At 38.5% G+C, this 21,893-nt stretch overlaps 1 protein-coding gene across 1 annotated transcript in view; it reads right to left on the bottom strand.

Moving 5' to 3' along the window:
* Positions 1 to 19,549, bottom strand: part of CORIN (corin, serine peptidase) — a 164,352-nt gene extending 144,803 nt beyond the window's left edge. The window contains exons 1-2 of the mRNA XM_008574712.1: positions 19,350 to 19,549; positions 4,518 to 4,699 (exon numbers count right to left, since the gene is read on the bottom strand). Coding sequence (XP_008572934.1) covers positions 4,518 to 4,699; positions 19,350 to 19,549 — 382 coding nt within the window. The remainder of the gene's footprint in view (positions 1 to 4,517; positions 4,700 to 19,349) is intronic.
* Between the last annotated feature and the right edge of the window lie 2,344 nt (positions 19,550 to 21,893).

Here is a 21,893-nt window from a genome sequence, read left to right as displayed (position 1 = left end):
TAACTAGTAGTAGCTTTCACCGTAGCACATGAACTAGGAACCTATCTATGATGGCTAGCATCCTGTTTATCAAGCATGACAGAATTTTAAGTTGTATGTAAATATTGCATCAAATACCAGTTATCAGACCCAGTTTCAGAGAATTTATTCTAATACACAACCAAGAATTCTAAAAATACTGTATAACAAATTGAGGATCTCAGATGAGTGTATTTAGAAAATTTTTGTTCTTTATAAACATAAGTTTTTAAATATAAATGTTTCATCAGTCTTTCCAAGATCTATTCCAATATCATTGATCTTTTCCAAGATTAGAAAATTTGCAATATCTTCTGATATTGGAGAACCAATATTTTAAGTAGCATTTTAGTTTGAGTTATTAAACTCAATCAGTATTAAAGAATACTGATAACATTATTTCGATTTTCAAGAACTGACACTATTTGACCAACAGTGTTAAAGAACACTGATGATGTTTTGATTTTTAAGTTTTCTCAATGGATTCTTAAATTCTGTATCAATGGACTACATTCTTCAAGTGACCACTAATAAAGACCATAAGCGTTCTTATCAAAACAGGAGTAAATATAGCTGAAAAAGAGAAGACTTGAAAGACTTCTCTTTCAGATAAGCTCACTCATCTGGTGGCTTATTGCTATGTACCATCTTTTAGAGGGAATTCTAACTTAGCAATAGATCTCTACTAAACAATGTGTTAAAAAAATAAATTAAATAAACTTCCACTTCTGGCCACAATGCAGTAACTTACAGCAGGTCAATGCCCCCATCATGTACAACTAGAAAAGCCAGACAAAATACAAGAAACATCTGTTTAAAGGCATCTGAGAACTGACAAGATCATTAGTACATGCGTGGCCAAGGTCCCAGAAAGAACAAAGAGTCCACATTCTCCGTGTGCCTTTTTCCCTCATGGAACTTGCCAGACCTTGGCACGGTGCTAGAAACTGAGAATCTGAACATGGGGCCACTGCAAAGAGGCACAGAAGACAGCACAGCTTTTAACAGCCCCACAGGAGTAGAGAAACAAACATTACAGTTGGGTGTTGCTGAAGCAGTCAGTATTAAGGGGCCAAGTAAGCAGTGAGAAGAGAGACACAGAGAAGTGAGCCTGTCACTTGTGAGGATAGGCCCCTCCCGGCATTTGCAAGAGGCTACAGAGCTAAGCCAAAAACTTATGAAAAATAAAGTGGAAATTACAGCAATTATATTGCTCTGAGAAGAAAAATACTAGAATTTAGGGCTGCCCAAGGAGGAGGGGAATATAGCAAACCCCCCAGTTTCTCAGTTGGGACCACTGGAGAGACATACCCTCTGAATGAAGACAAACCAGAGGCAGACAGAGCCTTATAAAAACAAAGCAAAACATGGTCTGGCCCCACTCTATGTGCCTACCCTTCAAGAAAGGAATTGCTGCTCTCTGTCAGCCACCAGCCTTTACCTGTCAGCTCCTTCAAGTGTTGCCTCAGCTGCAGAATGCTGCAGAGATCTGTCTCACCCAAGGGCACACCCTTCCCAGGAAGGACCACATCCAGTGACTCTTGATTGGGGCAGAGATATAAAGACTCGACTATCTTAGCTTCACATGAGATAACTCTTTCAAGCCAAACATGTCCTAGAGCTCCCCATGGACTTAGCCAAGGCTGTGATAGGCCTGGATCACACTTCAACTTCTTCCTCTGCCCAATCCTGCTTTCTCTCCCCTCCTCAACATGAGGGCCGATGCCCAATTAGTACCCTGCACTCCCAAGTCTATCTCAATGACTGTTTCTACAAAACCCAACTTGTAATTGTTGGTCCCAAGAGTGGTCCAAGAAAGCAGGTGATAAGGTGGGGGTTACTGATCTGGATTATATGCTGCTGGGATGGAAGTGAAGAGGCCATTGTTGGTGGTAGTGGACACAGACATTCCCTGACACAAGGGAGTGGTCCAATTGTTAAAACCCTCATCAGAGGTAAATTGGGATAGTATACCTATGGAAAAGAATGGACTTAAGTAAGGTAATTCATTGGGTGCTTGAAAGTACAGAGGAAATAGAAGGTACAGAGAAAATAAGGACAATGGATTGAATAGTTTATTGCTAAGCATCGGTGCCATAGAAAATGATAACTAAAAGCTATAGGCAATTGTAACCCATTTATGAAAGCCAAAGGGCCTCCCTAGTAGCTTAGAAAGAAGCTCCCATATACTATAGCAGGAAAGCCTAGAAAACTGAGGACCAGGCACTGGAACTAATGCAGTGGTCCAGCTCAAGGGAAGGAAAGAATAAACACCTAACCAAGACAAGTCTTTTATGCCAAGGCAAAGTTTGTGGTTGTGCGGTAGGTGGCAAGAGGTAATGCTGAGACGTGGGATAAAGACATCTAGAACCCCTCACACACACCCCAAAATGTTGAACTCTCAGCCAATTAAAATAAAAAAAAATAAGAAGCAAATAACAAACATACAAGTATAAATTAAGGAAATAGAAAACAGATATGCAATAGAAAAAAAAGCAATAAAACCAAAAAAAAATTTCCTTGAAAATACAGATAAAATTGATAGATTCCTAGTAAGACTTACCAAGAAGGAAGGCATATATTATCAATACCAAAAAGAAAAAGTAAATAATGAACATGCTAATAATATTGATTTGATCATCAAATACTGTACACAAATACTGATAGTTGACTCTGTACCCCACAAATATGTATAATCAATTATGTTTTGATTCAAAAAATAAATTAAAAAATTAAAATTAAAAAAAGGGAATTAAAAAAGAAATATCGCCATATATCCTACAGATATCAAAAAGAGAATAGAGAACATTATGAATACCTATATGCAAAATTTGAAAATATAAGAATAAGCAGATTATTTGAAATACACAACTTGGAAAAAAATAAAAAACTAGAGGAAACAAAAATTCCGAACAGTCCCTTATCCATTAACAATATTGAATCTGTAATTTTAAATTTTCTCACAGAGAAATATTCAGGCTGAGGTGGTTTCACTGGTAAATTCTTTTAAACATTGAAGGAAAAATTTATACCAATCTTTCACAAACTCTTCTCAACTCTTTTAATGGAATTAATACCAAAAAGGAAATAACACAAAAGGGAAATCACAAGTCAATTTCTTCTATAAACATTAATACAAATATCTGAAACAAAATATTGGCAAATAAAATTCAAAAATAAATTAAAAGGCCAATACATCATGCCCAACTGGGGCTTATTCCAGGAAAGCTAGAATATTTCAATTTTCAAAAAGCAACAAATGTAGGGAAAGCACTTTTGGAACAGTGAGCAAGAACTTTGAAAATTCGCCTCCATAAAAGCAATGGGAACACTGGCAAAAGTTGACAAAATCAACTTTTTCAGAACTCTGGAAATTAACCAAAGGCTTACAATAACACAAGGAGGATTTATTCAATAAAAATGGCTGAATCTTGGTAAGAACATTAAGCACTGTGGCATCTTCACTTCTCCTGTTCTCATCCCCTCCTGGCAGATCTGGGGTGGGCTGAAATCCAATAACCTCACAACTACATTAGCTGTAAAAAGGAGCCACTGGAGGGGGCAGAACATGTTTGCAGCTCTCCAAAGTGCCCCATTATCAGAGAATTGTCATTATTTGACCTGGCCAGTAGCTCCTGGAAACTACCCACCCTCCAAAGCAATGTCTTTATTTGACCTGAACCGGAGCTCACTCAGTGTAAACAGCCTTTTCCTCAGGGTGATTCTCAAGAAAAAAATAAAAAATTAATGGCAATTGTTTAACAGTGCAACTGCCTGAGGTAAGGAAACCATTTGGACTAAACAAGAAGCTGAACAAAAAAATTTAAAGATAAATTTGGGGAATGGGATGTCCATAAGTGGATATGAAAAGTTCTAATCCTAATATTTTCCTGGGAACCCAGAAGGCCACAGAAATGTGCGGGACTATGCATATATCCAGGAAAGACCTGGAAAGACCCTAATCTCTCTCCTCTGGCTGACATTGAGACTCTGCACAGCAGGAATTGAAAGATAAGGCAGAGCTGTAAACTGCCTGGGGTACTATTAAAAATGTACTCCAGCATGAACAAAGAGTCCCTTAGCAAAGACTGGTATATTTATTGGTTCAAAGCATTTAAGGAAATAAAACTTCAGAGGCCAGACATGACAAAGAACAAACTTAACATAATTAGTTCAGGGAAATCACTAAACAAATAAAAGCAACACCAAAAGCAACAAGAAACAGCAATAATAACAAATCCTGGGGAGGGGGAGGATCTAATTTGCAAAGTTGTGCATTATATTATTTAAATATGCAACTTTAAAGACAACATCATAAGATGTGCAAAGTGACTAGAACATATGGCTCATATACAGGGAAAAAAGCAGTCAACAAAAACTGTCCCTGAGGAAGCTCAAACACAGCTGTAAAGCAATTCTCTACAATTTGATCTGTAGATTTAATGCAGTTCTAATTTCAAATAAAAACTTTAAAAATGAAATAAAACACAAATACCTACATTGCTTACCTTTTTCCTCCTGTGGTGAGAAACAAATCCTGCTGACATTGCTGTTTTCAGTTTGGTTTCTAAACTGAGAGCATTTGAGGAAATCAGGCCAGGAGTAATTCACCATCTCCAGGACTGATTCACAGCCTTCTTTTGCAGCCTCACAGAAAGACCTACAGGGCAGGAGTTCATGACTGGAAGAAAAAAAAAGGTATAAATTAATGTTTTTACAAAATACTTCTTGATACAACATCACAATACTTTTGTAACGTTATTACAAAATAATAGTGAAATTAAAGAAAAATTGGCCACCAGTGCTGTAATATTTGCTTAATTTATATTTACTGTAGTCAACAACTTTAATTTTGACATTCATTCCTATGACATAATTTCAACCAACCTATTATGCTGATTATAGAGAGAATGAGCTAGTTTCATAATACATCATCTAACTATCTCTTATAGAAGCTGAAAGAAAGTGAGCCTTGGTGCTGGGTACCATTCAAGCTTTATTAAAGAAAGAAATCTGCCAAGCTGTGCTCAAAATGAAGGACAGCCCAGGGCTGCCCCGAAAATGGGGGACAACCCCAACAATGTGTTTGTGAGAGTTTATATTAGCTTTGGGGCATAAAATGTACAGGGGGAGGGACCATTAGGTTGATATAACTGGGTGGAGAACTGCACCAATGCAGAAGCTGGAAAATTGTTTCTAAGTCAGGAGGCTTCTTGTAAAGGGAGAGGGGACAGGCTTGGTGCTGGAGTGGAAGACGAGGCTGGCAGCTACTTCCTGCTGGTGCTTATTGTGTGCACAATGGGGCCGGCCATGTCCAAAATCAATCAGAAGCATTTATCTCAAACGAATTTTTAAAATTCCCTGTGCTGAAATATATTCATTGGCCAAAAAAGAGTTCTATTTGGTATCCAAAGGGGGAAATTAAAGTGAAAATGAAGGCTCCCAAATCACAAAGTCAGAAGTAGGTCACAACATAGATTACTCTCAATTTTTAATCTTCCCTTTGAGAAATTCAAAATGTCTCTCAGAGGCAGAGAGAAAGCTGTTCCTTAACCTCCCCAGCCTTCCCAGAAAAGAAACTTTATACAGACAAGTGGCAAATTGGAAGACCTTGTACAATCATGGATTTCTATTCTGTCTTCTGCAAAATAGAAAAATGCAAACAACCAACCTTTAATGGTAAGAAGAATAATGGCCCTGGAGCTTATCTTTAGTCCCCTGACATGTAAACAAACACCCCTAGATCTGCAACTCTGTGTAACAATACAAAGGCCATGGGCTTGTTTCCTTGCAGACCCAGGTGGCTTTTTCTACGTTTTAACTATAGGCTACATCTCTCATCCTGGCTGGACATTTGGTTAAAGCATTTCAAATAGTTTTAAGAAAACTGGTAAAGAAAATATACATGCAAGTCAAATAAAAACATATACTTTACAAATGTAGGGTTAGTAAGATATCCACACAATCACACAATATTAGATTTATAAGAAGCCTTAAACAAAACCTGATTCATATCCTTCATTTGAGACAGGCCCAGGAAGATTCTGGAATAGACTCAAAGCCACACAGCTCCTAATGGCAGAAACAGGATCAGAATCCAGCTGTTTTAAGTTCAGGCCATGCCTCTACTTACTCTCCCATATCATCTATTCTCATACAATGACCTAATAATTGGGTTTTAAAAATTCCTTGACCAAAGAAGCATATTTACAATATTCTATTCATACTTTTACAGATTACAGAAACATAATGGGATATGCCAGACATTGAGGAAAAAAAATGGACCTGATAGGGTCCGTAAAAGAATCATGGGAGAGAGATTGTGTTATATACAAAAATGTGAAAAGGGGGAACTCAGCAATTACATTTAAGTAAAAATGTTTTTGACTTTCCTCTCAGCAAGTCATCTTAAGACTGAATATCTTTTAGAATCCTAACATTCATGTAATTATCTACATACATTAATATGTAACTAAATTTGATAATGAAGATGTGGAAAGAGAGATTTTGCATTAGGACATGAAATATTGATTGGTTCGGAAAAGTATTTTGGTGTAAAGAAGACACCTGACTGCCATTCGGCAAATATATTAGATATTTACAGGACTAAGAAAGTATCATTTAAATAACATTGTTTTAAAATATTTCTTTTCCTCCGAGCACTCCTAGATCCTAGGAAGTACTCAGAGGCAAGCAACAGAGCAGCTGGGCTCCTAGGAAGGAGCCAAGGGCAGCATCCCCACCTGGAAGCAGGCAAGGAGCACACTGAAAACACCATTTCTAGGGGAGTGGCCCACCACAGCCACTGCCACAGCCACGGCTGCTGCAAAAGTGGCTTGATGCCACAGTAGTAGCCACAGCTGCCATGCAGGCAGCCCACAGACACTCAACCATATTGATACAAGGAGAGTCACCAGCAGAGACTGGAAAAAGAAGAGGATGTCTTTCTCCTCAAAGCCCATTCCAGAGTAACAGAAAAAGCAACTGCTCTACCAGATGACCAGACATCAACATAGAGATACTAAAAATATGAAAACCCAAGAAAATATGACCACCAACAAAAGAATACAGTAATTCTCAAATACCAGATACTATAGAGCAAGAAACCCTTGAAATGACTGAAAAGGAATTCTGCAACAATCTTAAGGAAACTCACTGAGATACAAGAAGACTCAGACAACATAATGAAATGAGAAAAAAAAATCCAGGATATGAAAGAGAAAATTTACAAAGAGGTTAATACCTTCAAAAATAATGTAGCAGGGCCAAGCCCTCGGGAGAGTGCGGCGCTGGGAGCGTAGCAGCGCTCCCGCCGCGGGTTCAGATCCCATATAGGGATGGCTGGTGTGCTCACTGGCTGAGCGCAGTGCGGCCGGTCTCAAAAAGGACCAAAAAAAAAAAAGAATGTCTAATCTTGAAGTCAGTCTTTTAGAAATAACCCAGGGATACAAAAAAAAAAAAAAAAGGAAAAAAGAATTTTAAAAAATGAAGAAAATCTAAGAGAGCTAACAGATAACTTTAAGTGCACAAACATTCAGATCATAAGTGTTCCAGAAGGGGAGGAGAAAAGAAAAGGTATGGAAAACCTATTTAATGAAATAATAACAGAAAACTTCCCAGGTATAGGGAGAGACATGGACCTTCAGATCCAGGAGGCTCAAAGATCCCCAAACAGATTCAATCCAAAAAGACCCTGTCCAAGACCCATTATAGTCAAACTGGCAAAGCTCAAAGACAAAGAGAGAATCGTAAAAGAAGCAAGCGAAAAGTGTCAAGTCACATGTAAGGGAGACCCTATCAGACTAACAGCAGACTTCTCAACAGAAATTTTACACAGCAGAAGAAAATGAGACAATATATTGAAAATACTAAAAGAGAAAAACTGCCAGCCAAGAATGCTATACTCAGCAAGGATTTACTTCAGAAATGAGGGAGTATATTCCAAACAAACGAAAACTGCAGGAGTTCTCCACTACACATACGACCAGCCCTGCAAGAAATCCTAAAGGGAGCCCTGCATCATGAATCTAAAAAACACTAATCACTACCATGAATACACAAGAAAGAACAAAACCCACTGGTAGAACAAAAATGAATATTAGAAAGAGAAAGAAAGTAAAGCTTACCACCACAAAAAACCATAACGACATTGAAACAAAAGTAAATAAACTCTCTGTCTCTTTGGAAGATGATAGGGTAACAATTCATTTTTCTAAAACCTATAAGTGAAAGGTAAGAGTCAAGCATTTATCCTGCCTTTCCAATATGAATTGTTCCTCAGGGTAACCATAAATAGCCAAGGAAGGAACATTTCTGTCTAGTGAAGTATCCCAACTAGTAAATAAAGAGGAAATAAAATAATTAGAATATGGTATTTTGCAAATCCCTATTGAAATAATGAATCTAGCAAACGATCATCAATGACTGCTAACATCACAGAGAGATAATCAGACATATGGGCCTCCTGCCGTAAGATCATACACCTCTGAAGCCAAATCTGACACCTCAGTGTCCAGCCACCAATCATCAGGAAATGCAGGGGACAATGGAACATGTTAAATGACACCACTGGGATGGAGCCAGCAAATCTAGACCATGGGAAACTCTGTGGGGTAAAGGGAAAATATTAGATGAAGGGGGAACATATAGATTAAAAGAAACTTGAGAGAGCTGACATAGCAACCAATGCAACAAGCAGAACTTGTTTGGATCCTGACGTAAACAAATCATCTGTAAGAAATAAAGAGGGAAGGGAAGAGAATTGGAGAAATTTAAAAGTGTGTAATGTTTGACTATATTAAGGAATTATTGATTTTTAAAATGTAAAAAAAAATTTCTTTGAGTAAAATAAAATATTTCCCTTCCTAAATCTTATTCCAGAGAAATTAGAGTCCATATTTTCTCAAATGAAACTGGGGTAAATAGCAAAGGAATGTGAAGAACATAGAATTACTATGCAATTGCTTACACTTTGCTAGGCAATGTTCTAAGTGCTTCCCATGCATTAAACCATTTATTTCTCTCAAGACCCCCTATGTGATAGGTACTATTACTATCATTTTTAGAATACAAACACGGAAACTGAAGCAAAAAAAAATAATAATAATGAGACTTGTCCAAGTTCACTGAGGTGATGAGTGTCAGAGCCAGGATTAGAACTCAGGTGGGTTGACCCAAAGACTGATTCTATTAACTGCTGTACTACAGGTAAGTCCTTGCTTCATGAGTGTATGTTTCAAAAGCACAATTCAAGGTTAGTTCAAAACTTGACATGTACTTTCCCAGTGGCACAACCATACACAGGGTAGAAGTGATCTCCCTTCATTCCACAAAAGCCCAGTAAACCTGCAATGAATCAGTATTGGAACACAAGGAAAGGGAAAATACGTTTTGGTTGTCTTTTCTAGGTGTGAGGTAGCCCACAGTAAAGCTATAGAACAAACCAGGCTTGTCTTTGGCATTCCTTCTTTGCCTCCTAGTCCCTGACCTGGGTCCCAGTCTCCTGACACCATCTTGACCACCCAACTTGAGAGCTTTTAAAACATTTCGTTCCCTTCCTACAATGAAAACTGCATTCCCACTTGTAGCTACTCTCAATTAGGCTTTCAAATAAGAAAAGAGATGGGGGAAAAAAAGAAACATAGAGTAATACATAAAAATAGGTGCACTCTTAACCATCTCAGAGATTTTTGCATCGTTAGAAGACTGCTTGCTAGTGCAAAGAATCTCTAATTGATAAAATCTTAATTATCACTTAAAGGGGAAAAAATTCATCCAACATATTGTGAAGGTAGGGAAGACCACTGCAAAGATGACCGACGCTTGGGGCCCAACTCTCCTAAGTGATTCCTGGACTTTTCTCACTTCTGAACCCACCTGTTTTGGGACCATTCCACATCTTTTCTCATCCTCTTCTAGGGCAACTGCAGTGAAGTTTCACGCAGGGGTCCAGAACACTGTTTTCATGTTCTTAAAGTTAAGTCTAACTCAGAAACTGACTCATTCTCATTGACTCTTATGACAGTCATTTATCTACAGGAAAGTGTGAGTTCACCACCCTACGACTTTCACATGGCCACTCCTCCACTGTCTGATCTTGGACCAACAGTTCACCTGTGCCAAGACTCAGTTTCCTCATTTGAAAAGTGAGGGGTTTGGAAGGGCTGGAATTCAAACCATTTTATTTATTTTACCACTAACATTCTGTAAATCAAAATTCATCCTTTAATGCGATGTTTCTCAGAGGAGCACTGACAATCCCACCAGCTTTGCTAAATTTCAAAAGGTAACAGATATTTTTCTTGAAATTTGTTCTGGGAATATATACAGACATTAAAATACCATTAGGCCCTCCAGTCTAAAAATAGGGCCTAAGAAAAACTTAGAGAGTTTCCAAATAGCTCTCTTAAGAGGTGTAACCAACCGAGACCCATAAGCTTTAAATCGCTGGATCAGGACATGTGAAATAGTGACAGAGTATTAATAACCAGCAGCCCTTTTAAACAGTGAGCAACATGAGGTGCCATTTGTTCTTGCTTTGCATGAATTTCAACTGCCTATGAAGAGCTGAAGTATTTTGCTTTTCATCACATGGAACAGTGTGGTGAGACAGGCCATACTATTTTGGAATATAAGTGTCTATATCCAAGCAACGGTAGACTGACCACTGAAAAACAGTGCTCAGCACAGAGGAGGCATCCACCTTTGCTATCAGAGCACTATTTTAGAAACGGTGATTATTTTAATCTGATCTGTGAAGTGCATTTGGTATTGTGCAAAAATCCCTAATACTTTTCAACTACAGTTAAAGCAGAAAGCTCCTACACCACCTCTATACTTGTCTGTTGAAACATTTGATAAATATATAAACAATAAAATTTAAGGGAATTTACTTGCCAGAAATTTTGTTATGATATCTCTACAAACAAATGTATAGATTTTACCTGAAAAAAAGATATGATAAGGACCTAATGTTAAAATTATTGAATAAGCTACAGTCACAAAGCAAGCTTATATGGCTAATGGATTTTAAAACTTTATACGTCACTTTTTTCTAACTTTTTATTTTGAGCTACTTTTAGAGTTACAGAAAAAGTTAAAAAACATACTACAGAAAGTGAAAATATTTTAATTTTCTATCAGGCCCACCTTTCAATCTTGCCCACCACCAGAGAAGCAACTGGCTGGCCGCCCATCCAGCAGGCCCATCCCACAACCTCACCCACTGTGAGAGAAGCAGTTTTCTTGGGCTGGCTGGACCCAGTCTCCGCAGGTATACCCCGTGACCTCGCCCACCAACCCAGAAGTGGCTCAGCAGCCTCACCCTTGGCAGAACTGCTCCGGAACTGCCAAAGGAAGCATGACCTCACATCTGGCCCCAAGAAGTGACTCCGCAGACCAGCCCCCAGAAGACCCCACCCAGCTAGCTGAGCCAAAGAGTACCCACACCCCAGGCTCAAAGAAACAGACCAGCTGTCGTGCCCCTGGCGAAGCAGTTCCTGAGTACTTGAGCCATCGCATGCCCATGCATCTAAGTGAGAAACAACCTGGCTGATGTGCCCCTGGTGGGCCCTCCCCCAGTCAGAGAATCAGCATTGTGACACTGCCACTGATATACCAGCCCCAGAGACCCTGACATGCCACATGCCCACACCCCCAGCCTGAGAATTAACACAACAACCCCATTTCCAGTGAGCCATTCCTGAGACATATGAGCCACAGTGTGCCTACACATACCCCTGGTCTGAGACAACCCAGCAAGCCCACCCCTGGTACCACTGACACCACAAACCTCCCACATATAAGCCACTGAGGCACTTCCAGACATAGCAAACATGGAATACAGCAGGAGAAACTACACAGAGTCTACTGCACCCATCCAGGACAAATTCAATGTACCCTACCCAATCAACACCCTAGTACACATTTGCAGGTGAAAGTCTTTCCCCTCACAAGCCAATCAACAAAACTTAAAGAGACAGCTATTCCACCAGATGTACATACAACACAGGGAAATGAGAAACATGAAAAAAACAAGAAAATACGACACCACCAAAGAAACACAATAATCTTCCAGTAACTGACCCAAAGAACCAGAAATTGCTGACTTGCTGGAAAAGAAATTCAAATTATGAATCTTAAGAAAACTTTCATAATCTTAAGAAAATTAACTGAGATACAAGAGAATATAGACAGATTCAATGAAATCAGAAAAACAACTCACGATATGATTGAGAAATTAAAGAGATCGATTTTTAAAAATCAAACAGAGATCTTAGAATTGAAGAATTCATTGAATTAAATAAAAAATAATCCTAGCATCTCAACAGCAGATTAAATCAAGCAGAAGAAAGAATCAGAGAAAAGAATGAAAAAGATGGAACAAAGCATGCAAGATTTTTGAGGTACTATTAAGTGAATATATATTTAAATTATGAGCATTCCAGAAGGAGAAGAAAACAAAAAAAAATATTAAAAACCTATTTAATGAAATAATATATGGAAACTTCTCTAGTCTTGGATGAAATATGAATATCCAAATTCAGGAAGCTCAAAAGTCCCCAAATAGATTTAACCCAAAAAGGTCTTCTCCAAGGCACTTTGTAGTCAAACTGTCAAAAGTTAAAGACAGAGAATTTAAAAACAGCAAGGAAAAAGAATCAAGTCACATCTATAAACAAAATAATAAAAGAACAAAACTGCCAGCCAAGAATATTATGCCCAGCAAAGCTATCCAGAAACAAAGGAGAAACAAAGTCTTTCTAAGATAAGCAAAACTAAGGGAATTCATCACCACCAGACTGGTCTTACAAGGAATGCTTCAGAGAATCCTCATATAGAACAGAAAGAACAGTAACAACCATCATGAAAACATCCCAAAATATAAAATTTATAGTAGAGCAGACACACAAATTAGAGAAAGGGGTAAAAACTACTTACCAATTCAGAAACCCACCAAACCACAACGATAAACAATAAGAGAGGAAGAAAGGAACAAAGGACTCACGAAACAATCAGAAAACAACGAACAAAATGACAGGAGAAAGACCACACATAATAATAATCTTGAATGTAAATAGATTAAATGCTCCAATTAAAAGACACAGGCTGGCTAAATGAGTAAAAAAAATATAATCCATCCATATGCTACCTAAAAGAAATACAACTATCTTACCTATAAATATACTCATAGACTGAAATTTGAAGGGATAGAAAAAGATATTCCATGCAAATGGAAAACAAAAGTGAGCAGGAGTAGCTATACTTATACCAATCCCCCTGCTGGGTATTTACCCAAATGAAAGGAAATTAGTATACTGATAAAATATCTGCACCCCATGTTTACGGCAACACCATTCACAATAGCCAAGCTATGTAATCAGTCTAGGTGTCCGTCAACAAATGAATGAATAAAGAAAATGTGGTATACAATGGAATACTACTCAGTAGTAAAAAAGGATGAAATTCTGCCATTGGTAATTATGTGGGTCAATTAAGGAAACATAAATTTTAGATACAGAAGTAGATTAGAGGTTACCAGAAACTCGGGGAAAGGAATAATGGGAAGTTATTGCTTAATGGGAAAAGAGATTATATTTAGGATAATGAAGAAGTTTTCAGAAATAGATAGAGGTGATGGTCACACAGCATTGTGAATGTAACTAATTCCATTAAAATATATGTTTTAAAATGGCAAACCTTATGATTTACCACAATCAAAAAAAATAGTACAGAAAGTTTCCATATATTCTTCATCCAGGCTCCCCCAAGGTAAACATCCTACATTAGTATAATTATTAGAACCAGGAAATTAACATTGATACAATATTTTTAACTAAACAAAGGACCTATCCAAATATTGCCAGGATCTCTATTCAGGGTCCCAGTTGTCACTTTTTACTTCTGGCAAATAAACTAAACTTTAAATATATTAGGAGAGCTCAGGATTTAAAACTTTTTCCATGATTTGAAAAAACAAAAAAAAAGAGAGAGAGTTGTGGCAGGCTGACTCTAAGATGAACCCAATGATCTCTGCCTCCTGGTATTCACAACCTGTGTAATCCCCTCCTCTGGAATGTGGGCCAGTCTAGTGGCATGCTTCCAACCAATAGAAGGTAATGGAATGTTACTTCCATCATCAGACTACATAAGATTGTGACTTCTGTCTTGCTAGCAGACTCTTTTCTTTACTGGCTTCAACAAAGCAAGTTGCTATACTGGGGAGGCCCATGTGGCAAGGACCTGAGGGTGGCCTCTGGCCAACAGCCAGCTAGGAACTGAGGCCCTCAGTCCAACAGCTTTTGAGGAACTAAAATTCTTCCAACAATCACATATGAGCTTGGAAGTGGATCCTTCCCCAGTCAAGCCTTCAGATAAGATCCCAGCCTTGGCCAACTTGATTTCATCCATATGACAGGCCCTCAAGCAGAGAACCCACATAAGCCATTCCCAAATTTCTGACCCACAGAAACTGAGATAATAGGTGCATGTTGTTTTAAGCTGCTAAGATTATGGTATTTGTTATGCAGCAATAGATAATTAATATACCTTTCTTTGACACATCACATCAGAGGCATACTACTGAGTTAGATGTACTATTCATTGATGAGACTCACATAGTTATTTTTCTAAAAATACACTTCTAAATTCATTTTGTTGGTCTGAGCTGCTCAGTGAACAATGCTCACAAAGTCATAGTCACAGGCAGTCCCCAGAGCTACAGACCTTACTTAGTCACGAAGAGAATGTTTATGCTGGAAGAGTCTTGCAAGATTATCTACTCCCATCCTTTCCTTTCACATTGCGAGGAAACTGAAAGGTAAAGAGGAGCTCTCATAGCCAAATACTGTGACTCTAGCTCAGTGCTCCAAAATGTCTCACCTAGGTGGCCTCTTCTCACAAACATGAGCCATAGGTAACACAGGAGCATTAATTCATCAACACTGCTGGAAAAAGAAAAAAAAATACAGATAGTTTGTTCTCTCTATGATGCGCCAACAGCATCAGCTTCCTATGTCAGCATAATTCTGGTGACCTCAAGAGACTATATAAGAGGTTAGGCTTAGCTGGGGTATGAGAAAGGCAGGAAAGAGCCCTCCTTAGTTCCTACCTCCACTCAACATAGGGATGGAAAACTGCACAAGTGAATGTTTATATTTGTGATTGTCTCACTTGAGAAGATAAATAATAGGAGAAGTCAGGGTATTTTTAGGTCATATTGGTCTGAAAAGCTTTAAAAACCAGGATGGTGTCTGTCTTCTTCATTTGTAACAGTCATGGTTGCAGCAGAAAAGAGAAGACCCACTAAAGGAGGATCACTGAAGAGCGTTTAATGAAATGCTATTTACAAAGGTACAGGCGGGGTTCAGAAAAACCAACAAGGGCTAGTGTGGTAGGCTAAGGCAGGGAGCTGTTAGCACTATAGGTTTATGGGATGAGGAAAAGGAGCATTTCTGGAACTTGGAGAGAGCCATATGGGAAAGGCTGCCTGCGAGGAGTCATGGCCTCTCATAGTGGGATGCAGCTAACCCACATAACCTGGCAGAGGAGAAACCAGGGATCACTACCCAACCTGCCTCTCCTGCTTCCACTCGCTGAGCCCAACAAAATACTAGGAGGTAGCCATTGTTGAAACCAACCTCGGATGAAGAGTTGGGACAGACGAGGGTGGAAAGTAGATATGGAGAAGTAAATGAGAAATAACTGGCACATTGCTGAATGCCTCACACCAACTGAGAGCTCAGTAAATACTAGCCAAGGGATGAAATGCAGTGGCATGTGAATAGGTAGTTAAACTGTTATTAGCTTGAAATTTGGTAGAAGAATGGAAATCCGCAAATGCTACAAATATTGGTTTTGATGTTTGTTGGGTTTTTTTCCAAGGATCCACTTTACCAGCACAGCCCTGGATGACAGTATAAATCATGTCATCTCCTACTGTCATCAACAGCAGAAGGAAAGCTGTTTCTATTTCCTCTCAAAGGAAAATTACGTCATGCACTACTGGAACCAGAATAAAAAATTACTGTCATGCACTACTCATTACCAATATTAACTCATTATCCTCCTTTGATATATATTATTTTCTTGGTGGTGATACCATCTACCCAGGTCCCCAAGCCCAAAAAACTTTGCCTCACCCTCGGCTATGCTATTCATATGCAATTAATCACTAGATACTGCCAATTTTACTACCTAAAAATCCTTCAAAGTCATTTCTTCCTCTCTCTCCCCATTTTATGTTCTAGTAAAATTAAGCTGGTTGCAGTTCCTCTAATATATGATAGGTTTAGACTATTTGTTACTCTACCTGAAGCGCCTTTTTCATCCACCTTGTCCACATGGCAAACTTCGCTTCATCCAAAACTCAATTCAGCTGTTACCTCCTCCTTGCCATTAGCTTTCCCTAATAATACCAGATGGAATGAATCCCTCCTCCTCTGTTTTACCCCACATCTTGTCAACTGATCACATGATACAGCAATTTAATTGTTTTCATCTCTAGTCTCCTATTATGCTTGGTTCCTTGAAGGCAGTACTGTGTTTTATTCATCTCCACATCCCCAGCATCAAACAATGTGACCGGCACATTGTAGATGCCAATAAGTGTTTGCTAGAATAAATAAATTGGTAATTTTCCAAATATCTTTGTTGAACTGATATCAGGAGCTAAGAGGGAGTTTCCAAACTCCACATGTTCCTGGCAAGACCCTCCACCCCCACCCTTGCCTAAGGGACACAATGCACATCCTCAGCAACAATGTCTTCTTGCAGGACTGATCCCATCATGGCCTTTTACCCCATTTCTATCAGTTACCACAGGATGCTCAGGACATTTGGCTTTCCCTCACCTCCTGGATTCCCATAACCTCATGGATCAGATGTAACCTTCTCAGGTTTTCCTGAACTACTAGCTGCTTAAAATTGTACCTCTTGCCACCATACCCACACCCTCCCAAAGCTCTCCAGTCCTCTGCTTTATTTATTTTTTTCATTGCACTTATTACTATCTGACACACTATCATTTATTTATTTATTATCTATCTATCTGTTTATTGCCTATCTCCCAGCAGTGTAATATAAGCTCCATAAGGCCGAGGATTCTTATCTATTTTATTCTCAATTGTATTCCTACTGTGCACAGTCAGCACTCCATAAATATCTGTTGAATAAATAAATGAATCTAACACATTCAGAGGATGATTCAGTGACCTTTTTGGAATAAAGCTGTCAGTAGCAAAGTTAGGAGAACCATCACCACCTCATTTCATCACGTTAACTTCATAAAGTATAACTATTAAATCCATTTAAGAGGAGGGGATCTGCAGCATGTGGCTCCATGGCCTAATGTGTTGAATGGTGGCCCCAAAAAAGCTATGACCAGGGTCTAAATCCTGGAACCTGTGAATGTTACCTTATTTGAAAAAAGGATTTTTTTTTTTTTTTTTTTTTTTAGGATATAATTAAGGATCTTGAGATGAAGGTATTATCCTGGATTGTCTGGGTGGGCCCTACATCCAATGACAAGTGTCCATGTAAGAGATAGAAGAGAAGATGACACAGACACACTGGGGAGGAAGCCATATGAAGACAGAGGCAGAGACTGATGTGATGTGGCCACAAGTCAAGAAACACTTGAAACCACCAGAAGCTGGCAAAGGAAGAAAACAAATTCTCCCTCGGAGTCCTGAGAGAGAGTGTGGCCCCGCCAGACCTTGGACTTCCATTCTCCAGAACTGTGAGAACATAAACTTCTGTTGTTTAAGGCACCCAGCTTGTAGCAGTCTGTTAGGGCAGCCCTAGGAACTAATACAAACTCTATATTATACTGCAATTGTCTAGGAACAAAAAGAGCCTCTTTACTACCATCCCATATTTTAACTCATGAGAAAGAACTAACAAAGCTTTTCTCTCTTTATACCATGAAAGCACCCTCTGCAACCAATTTTTTTATTGTAAAACATTTTCTCGAATGCTGTATCTGCTGATAGTTCTTTACTTCTATAGTTCAGAATCTACTAAATTTTACTTCGAAGCTATGGCTTTTTCCAATTAAAATAATAAATGTTTTTGCCTTATTCCAGGCATATTTTACACATTAATTAAATTAGTGCAGGGTCGGCCCGGTGGTGCACTCGGTAGAGTGTGGCGCTTGGGAGCGCGGCAGTGCTCCCGTCCAGGGTTCGGATCCCATATAGAGACCGGTCAGCTCACTGGTTGAGCGCGGTGTGGGAGCGACACCGAGGGTTGCGATCCCGTTGCCGGTCACGAAAAAAGACAAAAAGGAAAAAAAAAATTAGTGCAATAACATGGAACCAATTTGCCCTTGAAAATGTAATTCATTCTAACATTACTGTTCTGAAAACTTCCTGACATTTTAATTCAGAAAATAATTGATCTTAAATGTGAATATGTATTTACACGTGCTTTGAAATTTTTTTAAAGTATACTTAGTATTTCAAGTGTTCCATGACATAGTTTTGATTGATCTATTCTTATTTAAATTATTTCTAATCCTACTTGATATTGTGCTGGATAGTCCCTGTCCCTCCCCATCTACTCTTCACCCTCCTTGCACTGCTCTGGGTTCCAGTGTTGAGCAGAAGAAACATCCAGAACATCACCCATATTTGATTTAGATAGTAGGATTTGGGACTTTTGAGCTGATGATACTTAGATGAAATTTTGGATCTCATTCATTACGCTCACATTAACTGCCCTTGTCCTCTGGTCGTGGGTGAGTTCAGTTGGTAGGAAAGCGGGAGGAGAGTAGGTCAGGGTATTTATTCCTTTGTCTCTTCCCCTGAAGTATAGAAGGTCTGGCAGTGGCTGTGCCCCTCTGCCTAGGGTCATAGCAGCTGGTCTCTCAGAGACCCCTCGCCCACAGCTACAACTGTCTCCAGGCTTTCTGGCCTTTTTTGCCTTCAGGCCTTGGGCAGTGGAACTGCATCCCCTATGGCGAGACCCTGGTGCCTCTCGTCACTTATTTGTTCCCTTAACCCTGACCACACCTCCATAAATAGTCTCTTTCTATCACCGCTTTGAGTGTGCTGTCTGCCTTCTGCCAGACACTTACTGCAACAGCTATTGAGTCTCCTGCTCATAGCATCAATCTAACATACCGAATAATTTCTTCCCATACATGAAGTTATTCCAGGTTTTCAAAACAGTTCTAGTTTCAAAGAATGACAACTGGCTATGACTGATATGGGTTCTTTTTCTCCTTTAATAACAACAAAAACAAAAGGTGGGAGCTTGGAATGATTTTGTTCTTCTCAGACACTTCTGCTATAACCAGCTTTTATCACTGAATTATTTCAGTTCCCAGATACCTGTCATCACCATCCATGATGCACTCAGGGAAGGCAATGCTACAGCCAAATAACATGATGTGTTGATAGCAACTGAGGCGATGGAGGTACATGAAGAACTTGAGGAACTTCTCCATGTCCATGTTTTTGATAATTGAGGCGAGAGGTGTTAGTGTGGCATGGTAGGGCAGCATCTGACATTGGCTGTGGGTGATGTTCATGCAGGCACCTGGGAAGTGAAGACAGTTACATTTAGGAGTGGACATATCAGAAGTATATGCTTGCAAATACATTTGATATGGCAGATTAACATGTTCATAAGATAAAGTATATTCTGTAAGTAAGAATAGTTATAGATATACAATCACACATATATGCAAACACATAAGTATGTGTATATGTGTGTGCATGATAATGAAATCAAGCTACTGATACTTATAGAGGAAAAGCATCTATGTCCTGGACAAATGTATGGAAAAATACACACTCTCATACATAGCTGGTGGGCATATAAATTTGTGATTCCCTTTTTGGATCACAGCTGGGCAGGGCTATATATATCCAAAAAAAAAATCTTTTAAATATGCGTATTGGGAAATAATCATGGTTGTGAACATGGGTTTATCTACAGGGATCGTCATCTCTGCATAGTTTACAATTTTCAAAGATCAATATCACCTAAACATTCAACAAAGGGAATTGGTTTAAAATATTATGGAATAAACAACAGAATACTCAACTCAGGTATACTAAAAATTCTTTAGAAGACTATTTAATCACACGAAATGATGCTCACAAGATAATAAATAGAAATAGCAAGTCACAAAACAATTTGTATACCATGATCTTCTTTTTAAAACAATTATACAAGGGTTTGCAATCCTTCCTATGTCAAGTTCAGGATCAACTCAGAGTCTCTGACTTCATTTTCTGTCATAGCTAGCTCTGCTGGGCACCACAACATCCATGGCCTTTCCAATTCCTTCATTCCAGAAATTTGCCTAGTTGGTTCTATATAGATTAAAATGTTAACATGGGTCCATGTGATGAAATTTTAGAAGACTTATAGTTTTCTTTTTTATTCTGTATTCTTTTGTTGGTTTATAGAAAAATTTACTACTTTTATAAAAAGGAGATAATTAAAATTTTGTTATTGTTATTTAAGCAAGCTACTGTATGAAAGCAGAATCTTCAGGCTTTGGAAATGCAGTGGAAGCATCAATTCTAATTACGTTGAGGGAGAAAAAGTTGAAAGAGGAAGTTCAACAAGAATGGGAACACGTCTTCTAATGGCTATATATTTGCTTTCTTCCCAGAGAAATAAAGGGAATATCCTCTCCAAACATAAGACTAACTCCATTTTAATAAAAATGATATTAAACAATAAGGCTGCATCTCTGATAAAACAGCTCTTTGATCTGTAATACAGAACAAATACACCCTATCACAGAAGGATCCAACCCTTTCTGCTTCATTCATTCAGACAGATCACTTGACAGCCTCCACTTCTGATCCTCTCAATGTCTTTTTTAAGTCTCCTTCTAAACACATTTTCAATCTCACTTGTCTTCCAAACTTCCCTAAAAGCTCCCAAGCCCTGTAGAAAGACTTTCTCCCAAATGCCCAGATTGTAGCCATTACCTCAGAGTCTCACACTTCATGAAAAGATACAATTCCCCATTGTTAGATAATATTCATTGATCACCCAAAGTGTGCTGAGCTTGGTAAGACATAATCAAAACATGGTTTCAATTTCAAAGGCATCCAATGACATGTGTAATTTCTCTGTATACACAGGACACTAGAATAGACATGGCAAAGAATTTAAGAGCCCAGCACTTTCTTGTACCTGGCCAAATTCAAAATATGAAATGAGAAAGAAGGGAATTAGTGAGGAAGAAAGTCCAAGTGAAAATATACAAATAGAACACCAATAGACAAATATACATATATATGAATTCAGTTTCCCATAAGTTCTGGGGTAGGGGATCCTGGGCAGGTTTTATGATGATGGTACTCAAGTTGTTTAGTGAGGGAAATTAAAACACATTTCAGTGTGAGAGAGCATTATAGTCACAGAGAAAATACAGACAGTGGACTTTGAAATGCCACAATTGTGTATATTGTACTACAAGCAAAAAAGTTTGCTTATATGAAGTGAGAGTAAATTTTTTCTCCATCAAAAACATAAAATAATTTCAGAAAATTCAGACTCAAGAAAGCAGTTATTGAGAACTAAACTTGTCCTGGGCACCAAAACAGGTACTCAGATTCTCTCATTCACAATTACCTCATTTCCACAACCCAGTGAAGTGACATATCTATGTTATACATGAGAAAAGCCAATTTCAGAAGGCTAAGAAACATGCCAAGGGTACATAGCCATTATGTGGAAATTCCAGATCTGAAACCCATTTCTTCTGAGTAACTTCCATCAGGATCCAACATAGTCTGATGTAAAGGGGGTTATCATGTTAAAACCAGTTCTTAAAGAACATAATTTATAATGGCTTATGAAAGGAAGAGGCTAAATAGCAAGGTCTGTATTTATATTAATACAAATTA

This window comes from Galeopterus variegatus, unplaced genomic scaffold (assembly GCF_000696425.1).
Source record: "Galeopterus variegatus unplaced genomic scaffold, G_variegatus-3.0.2 Scaffold1090, whole genome shotgun sequence".
Taxonomy (NCBI): Eukaryota; Metazoa; Chordata; class Mammalia; order Dermoptera; family Cynocephalidae; genus Galeopterus; species Galeopterus variegatus.
The sequence above is the reverse complement of the archived record's forward strand: the minus strand, read 5'-3'. Positions and strand labels throughout refer to the sequence as shown.